Here is a 7,435-nt window from a genome sequence, read left to right as displayed (position 1 = left end):
AACTCCCCCAAAATGGGCTCAACCCACCCCAAAAAGGGCTCAACCCCCCCCCCAAGGGATCAATGCCACCCCAAAGTGCCACAAATCCCCCCAAAATTGGGATAAATCCCCCCCCGAGGGCACCAACCCCCCCCAAAAAGAGGTCACGCCTCCCCAAAAAGGGCTCAAAGCCCCCTAAAAAGGGCTCAAAGCCCCCCTAAAAAGGGTAAACCCCCCCAAAAAAGGGGTTCAACCCCAAAAAATGAGAGGTTCAACCCCCCAAATTGTGCTAAAACCCCCAAAATGAGAAATTCAACCCCAAAAAAAGAGCTTTGACCCGAAAAATGAGAATTTCAACCCCCCAAAAATGTGGTTCAACCCCCAAAATGAGAGGTTCAACCCCCCAAATTGTGGTAAAACTCCCAAAATGAGAAATTCAACCCCAAAAAAGAGGTTCAACCCCAAAAATGAGGGGTTCAACCCCAAAAATAAGAGGTTGAGCCCCCAAAAATGAGGCTCAACCCCCAAAAAAAGGGATCAAGCCCCCCCCAAAGTTTCTGAATCCCCCTAAAAGTTGCTCAATGCCCCCAAAAGCTGCCCAATCTCCCCCAAACTCTCCCCAAACCCCCTTCATCCCCCCCCAATGACCCTCACACCCCCCCTCCAGTCTCCCCGTCCCCCCCCACCACCTCCCCTTGCTCGGGGGGCTCCCCCCCACCCCCAACGCCCCCCCCAGCCCCATCATTTTGGGGAGGGGGCTCGGGGTAGATCTCGATGGTCTCCATGATGGCCAGGGCGCTGCCAAAATCCGGGGCGGCGGCAGCCACAATGACATCACCGGCGACCGTGACGTCACCAACCGCGGTGACGTCACCGATGACGTCACCAGTGACGTCACGGGGCGCCCGGTGCAGCTTGCGGTGCTTCCAGAGGTTGGAGAAGGAGCGGTAACGCCCGGAGCCCCCCCGAGAAGGGGAGCGAGCCCCCATAAAAAAGGGGGTCAACCCCCCTAAAAAAAGGGGTTCGCACCCCAAAAATGAGAAATCCAACCCCAAAAAAAAAGAGATTCGACCCCAAAAATGAGAAATTCAACCCCAAAAAAAGATTCGACCCAAAAAATGAGAATTTCAACCCCAAAAAGAGGTTCGACCCCAAAAATGAGACTTTCAACCCCCAAAAAAGAGGTTTGACTCCAAAAAAAGAGGTTCAACCCCAAAAATGAGAAGTTGAGCCCCAAAAAATGAGGTTCAACCCCCCCAAAAAAGGGTTCAAGCCCCCCAAAGTTGCCCAATCTCCCCCAAACTCTCCCCAAAACCCCTTTATCCCCCCCCAATGACCCTCACACCCCCCCTCCAGTCTCCCCGTCCCCCCCCACCACCTCCCCTTGCTCAGGGGGGTCCCCCCCACCCCCAACGCCCCCCCCAGCCCCATCATTTTGGGGAGGGGGCTCGGGGTAGATCTCGATGGTCTCCATGATGGCCAGGGCACTGCCAAAATCCGGGGCGGCGGCGGCCACAATGACATCACCGGCGACCGTGACGTCACCAACCGCGGTGACATCACCAGTGACGTCACCGATGAGGTCACGGGGCGCCCGGTGCAGCTTGCGGTGCTTCCAGAGGTTGGAGAAGGAGCGGTAGGCCTTGCCGCAGGCCTGGCAGCGGTAGGGCCGCTCGCCGGTGTGGATGCGGCGGTGCTCGGCCAGGCGCACGGCGATGGCGAAGGCCTTGCCGCAGTCGCCGCAGCGGTAGGGCCGCTCGCCCGTGTGCAGCCGCCGGTGGTCCTTGAGGTGGGTGGACTGGCGGAAGGCCTTGCCGCAGTCCGGGCAGGGGTAGGGCCGCTCGCCCGTGTGGATGCGCCGGTGGACCTGCAGCGACGTCTCGGTGCTGAACAGCTTGCGGCACTCGGCGCACTCCAGAGACTTGGGGCGGCGCGGGGGGGCTGCGGTCGCTGCGTTCACTGCATTCACTGCGCTCACTGCAGCTCCTGAGGCTCCTGGAGTCACTGCGTTCACTGCACTCACTGCGTTCACTGCAGCTCCTGGAGCTCCTGGGGTCACTGCACTCACTGCGTTCACTGCGTTCGCTGCAGTCCCTGTGGTCATCGCAGTCACTATATTCACTGCACTCACTGCGCTCACTGCAGCTCCTGAAGCTCCTGTGGTCACTGCACTCACTGGGTTCACTGCATTCACTGCGTTCACTGCAGCTCCTGAGGCTCCTGGAGTCACTGCGTTCACTGCACTCACTGCGTTCGCTGCATTCACTACGTTCACTGCAGCTCCTGGGGTCACTGGGTTCACTGCGTTCACTACGTTCACTGCAGCTCCTGAGGCTCCTGGAGTCACTGGGTTCACTGCATTCACTGCACTCACTGCGTTCGTTGCAGTCCCTGCAGTCCCCGCGGTCATCGCAGTCGCTATGCTCACTGCATTCACCGCGTTCACTGCATCCACTATAGTCCCTGCGGTCGCCGCGTTCACTGCACTCACTATATTCACTGCGTCCACTGCGGTCACTGCATCCGTTGAAGTCACTATGTTCACTGCACTCACTGCATTCACTGCATCCGCTGCACTCACTGCAGTCGCTATATCCGCCGCGGTCACTGCGTTCACTGCATCCACTGCATCCCCTGCATTGACTATATTCACTGCAGTCACTGCGTCTCCTGCATTCACTGCAGTCACTATATCCACTGCAGTCACTGCGTTCACTGCATCCACTATATTCACTGCACCCCCTGCATCTCCTGCACCCACTGCACCCCCTGGAGACCCCCCCACGCCCCCCACACCCCCCTCCTGCCCCCTCAGCCTCCCCCCACTCCCACCCCTCTTCCCGCACGTCGCGCACCCCAACCGCCTCCCCCCGCCCCCCACACCCCCTCCACCACCCCCCACACCCCCTCCACCGCCCCCTTGCCCCCCTCCCCCCCCCCGGGGGCATTTATACGCCCCCTCCTCCCCCCCGTGCCCCAGCGACCGGTGCCCATCGAGGAGACGCCGCAGGGGGAAGCAGCGCCCGCACTCGGGGCACTTATGGGGGTGCTCGAGGGGTCGGTGGTGGTGGGACCGATGCAGGAGGGGGCGACAGGACCTGGTGGCGGCAGGGGGGGGCGTCAGGCGGACCCCGCACTCGGGGCACTTGTAGGGGGAGCGGCGGGCGTGGACCAGGAGGTGCTGGCGGAGGGTGGAGGACTGGGTGAAGCGCTTGGGGCAGAGCTGGCAGGCGTAGGGCCGCTCGCCCGTGTGGGTGAGGCGGTGGCGCAGGAGGTTGGCCTGCGAGTTGAAGCCCTTGCCGCAGTCGCCGCAGGGGTAGGGCCGCTCGCCCGTGTGGGTCAGGAGGTGGTTTCGGACGTGGGACTTCTTTTTGAAGAGTTTCCCGCACGTGGGGCACGCGTGGCGGCGCTCCAGGCGGTGCACGAAGCGTTGGTGCCGGGCGAGCTGGGGGGCTTTGGAGAACCCCTTCCCGCAGGCCGAGCAGCGGAAAGACCCCGCCGGGCCCTCCTCTTCCTCCTCTTCCTCTAAAACGGGAGCCGGGAGGTCGTCCGCGGGCGTACTGGGAGGCACTGGGAGCGCTGGGAGGGCGCCGTGGGTGCGGCGGTGGTAGAGGAACTTGGTGAAGTTGGCGAAGGTTTTGCCGCAGGGGCAGCGGTGCAGGGGGTTGGCGCCGTGGGCCCGGCGGTGGGCCAGGAGCAAAGTTTCGGTGTCCAGGGCTTGGCCGCAATCCAGGCAGAGGAATTTGGCTTCCCCGCCGTGGCCCCCCCCCAGATGCTGCTCCAGGGCGGGGGGGGACGGCAGCACCTTGCTGCAGAGGGGGCAGGCGAAAGCCCCCAGGCGGTGGGCGCGGAGGTGGAGCTGGAGGCGGCGGGGCGAGGGGAAGAGGCGCAGGCACTCGGCGCAGCGGTGCTGGCTTTGGGGAGGGGGCCCCGAAATCCCCGCCGGGGGCTGCGGGGGGGGCGGGGGGCAGGCTGCTTCCTCCCCCCTCTTCTCTTCTTCCTCCTCTTCCTCTTCCTCCTCCTCGCCTGTTTTTAGTTGAGCGATGACGACGTGGCCGGCTTGGTGCTCGACGAAATCTTTGGGGGACTGGAAGAGCTGCAGGCACTCCCCGCACTCATACAGGAGGAGCTGCACGGCGTTGCCCCCCCCCGAAAGCCCCCCGGCGTCTAAAGCGACCCCCCCGGCCCCCGAAAGCTCCTCGGCTTTTGGGTAGGAATGCTCCAAATCCACCAAAGCTTGGCCGGGGGTTTCGCCCCGGTGGCTTTGCCGGTGCGCCAGCCACACGTCCTGGCTGGTAAATAACGCCCCGCACTCCAAGCACTCGTAGTGAATTTGCCCCGGGGGGGGCAATTGGGCTTGCGGGGGGGCGATTTGAGGGGTTTTGAGCCCCCCCGGGAAAAATTTCGGGGGGTCCAAGAGCTTGAGGTGCATCTCCTGGTGCTCCAGGAGCTGCCCCGGGGACAGGAGGAGCTGCCCGCACTCCAGGCACTGGTACTGGGGGGGTTCGGCCACCGCCGCCGTCCCCCCCCAGCCCCAAAAAGCTCCAAACGGGGCTGGGGGGCGCCGGGGGGGGGTTGCGGGGGGTCTCCGGGGGGTTGCGGGGGGCTGACCTGCGGCGGGGGGGGGGTGAGGTGGGTCTGGTGGTGCAGGAGGGCGGCTTCCAGGGAGGGGGAGAGGTGGCCGCACTCGGCGCAGGCGTAGCGGTGCTCCAGCAGCAGCAGGGCCTCGGCCGGCGCCTCCGCCATGGTGGCTGCGGGGGTAATTAGCGGTAATTAGGGGTAATTAGCATTAATTAGGGGTGATTGGGGGTGATTGGGGGGGGAATGGGGGGGTCGGGGGGGAAACAAGGAGGTTAGGGGGGGTTGCGGGGTCGCCAAAGGGTTTGGTCGCTGAGGTGGTGCTTGGTTTTGTTGGGAGGGGGGCGTTAATTAGTATTAATTAGTGTTAATTAGAAATAATTAGTATTAATTAATTAGTTTGTTAGTAATTGGGGGGGAAATGGGGAGGTTATAGGGGGTTGTGGGGTCGCCAAAGGGTTTTGTCGCTGCCGTGGTGCCTGGTTTTATTAGGAAGGGGCCATTAATTAGTATTAATTAGTATTAATTAGCATTAATTAATGTATTAATTAGTTATTGGGGGGGAAAAGGGGAGGTTGGGGGGGGAAATGGAGAGGTTATGGGGGGGAAATGGGGGGTTGTGGGGTCACCAAAGGGTTTTCCTCTCTGCCATGGTGCCTGGTTTTACTGGGGAGGACACTAATTAGTATTAATTAGTAGTAATTAATACCAATTAGTACTAATTAATTAGTTAGCTAGTTATTGGGGAGGGAAATGGGGAGGTGTAGGAGGTCCTTCAGGGTGTTTCAGGGTCACAAAAGGGTTTTGTCTCCACCATGGTGCCTGGTTTTATTAGGGAGGGGGCACTAATTAGTATTAATGAGTATGAATTAGAATTAATTAGTATTAATTAATTAGTTAGTTAGTTATTGGGGGGGGAAAATGGGGAGGTTATGGGGGGAATGGGGGGTTGTGGGGTCACCAAAGGGATTTCCTCTGCCATGACACTTGGTTTTGTTGGGAGGGGGGCATAAATTAATATTAATTAGTATCAATTATTATTATTAATTAATTAATATTAATTATTAATAATTAGCATTAATTAGTTAGTTATTGAGGGGGAAATTGGGAGGTTGGGGGCTCTTTTCTGGGCGTTTGTGGGGTCACTGAAGGGTTCGGGGGATGAAATGGGGAGGGGGGAAGCCCCAAACCTCCCCTGACCCCCCCCCAGTGACCCCCAACCCCCCCCCAACCCCCTCAGACCCCCCCCAGGACCCCCAAACCTCCCCCAAGACCCCCCAAATCGCCCCAAGACCACCTCAAACCCCCCCCGGCCCCCCCAGGCTCCCCCAGAGCCCCCCTGGACCCCCCCCGGCCCTTCCAACCCCCCCAGGCCCCCCCCAGGCCCCCCCAAACCCCCTCGGACCCCCCCAGGACCCCCCCCAATCCCCCTCAGGACCTCCAAACCCCCCCAAACCCCCCTGGGACCCCCCCAACCTCCCCCAGGACCCCCCCAGGCCCTTCCAACCCCCCCAGGCCCCCCCCGGGACCCCCCCAAGCCCCCCCCAAACCCCCTCAGGACCCCCTCGGACCCCCCCCAAATCCCCCCCAGCCCCCTCAGGACCCCCCCAGCCCCCCAAATCCCCCCCAACCCCCCCCAGGCCCCCCCCAGGCCCTTCCAACCCCCCCAGGCCCCCCCCCGGAACCCCCCAAACCCCCATGAAACCCCCTCAGGACCCCCCAAACCCCCCCCAAATCCCCCCCAAGACCCCCAGACCCCCCCAGCCCCCCAAAAACCCCCCCGGACCCCCCCAAATCCCCCCAGGCCCCCCCCGCCCCCCCTCACCTCCGCTCTCGCTCCCGCTCCCCGTCGCCGCTCCCCCCTCCCCTCCCCGCCGGCACCCCGCAGTATCCCGCCTCCCCATTGGCCGCCGCCGCCCGGCCAACCGGCGCCCGGCCGCCGGCAGCCAATCGCGGCGCGGCTCCGCCCCCAAGTCGGGGCTCAGGGGGAGGGGCCGGCGCCATCTTGGGAGGAACCAAAGAGGAGGTGGAGGGGGAGGGAGGATGGATCGTACCAAGGGAGGGGGTTGGGGGGTTTGGGGGGTTCAGAATGTACCAAGGGGGAATTTGGGGGGGTCCAGAATGTACCAAGAGGGATTTGGGGGGGGTTGGGACGTACCAAGTGGGGATTTGGGGGGGTTGGAGGGGTTCAGAACATACCAAGGGGGGATTTGGGGGGGGTTGGGTCGTAGCAGGGGGGGTTGGGGGGACTGGGATGAACCAAGAAGGGGTTTTGGGGGGGTCTGGACTGTACCAAAAGGGGATTTGGGGGGTTCAGATCATACCAAAAAGGGGTTTGGGGGGGTCCAGACGGGGATATTTGGGTTTGGGTCGTACCACGGGGGGATTTGGGGGGGTTAGGATGAACCAAAGGGGTTTTGGGGGGGCTGGATCATACCAAGGTGGGTTTTGGGGGGGGCTGGGATGAACCAAGAGGGATTTGGGGGGCTGGATCATACCAAGGGGGAATTATGGGGGGGTTGGGATGAACCAAGAGGGTCTGGGGGGGCCTGGATCATACCAAGGGAGAATTTGGGGGAATTGGGATGAACCAAGGGGGGTCTGGGGGGGCCTGGATCATACCAAAAGGGGATATGGGGGGGTCAGACCATACCAAGGGGGCATTTGGGGGAATTGGGATGAACCAATGGGGTCTGGGGGGGGCCTGGATCATACCAAGGGAGAATTTGGGGGGGGTCAGATCATACCAATGGGAGGTTTGGGGGGGCTGGGACGAACCAATGGTGGTCTGGGGGGGCTTGGATCATACCAAGGGGGAATATGGGGGGGTCAGATCATACCAAAGGGGAATTTGGGGGGGTTGGATCATACCAAGGGG

General features: G+C 61.9%; 1 protein-coding gene across 1 annotated transcript; it reads right to left on the bottom strand.

The window, feature by feature from the left end:
- Positions 1-1,318: 1,318 nt before the first annotated feature.
- On the bottom strand, positions 1,319-6,561 carry LOC311429608 (uncharacterized protein; the record flags this gene model as incomplete). Its single annotated transcript, XM_084540706.1, has 2 exons — positions 1,319-4,730; positions 6,383-6,561. 2 exons carry the CDS (start codon positions 6,559-6,561, stop codon positions 1,319-1,321), a joined length of 3,591 nt encoding a protein of 1,196 aa, XP_084396832.1.
- Between the last annotated feature and the right edge of the window lie 874 nt (positions 6,562-7,435).

The sequence above is a fragment of the Aythya ferina genome, assembly GCF_964211825.1.
Source record: "Aythya ferina genome assembly, contig: HAP1_SCAFFOLD_1426, whole genome shotgun sequence".
NCBI classification, from domain to species: Eukaryota; Metazoa; Chordata; class Aves; order Anseriformes; family Anatidae; genus Aythya; species Aythya ferina.
The sequence above is the reverse complement of the archived record's forward strand: the minus strand, read 5'-3'. Positions and strand labels throughout refer to the sequence as shown.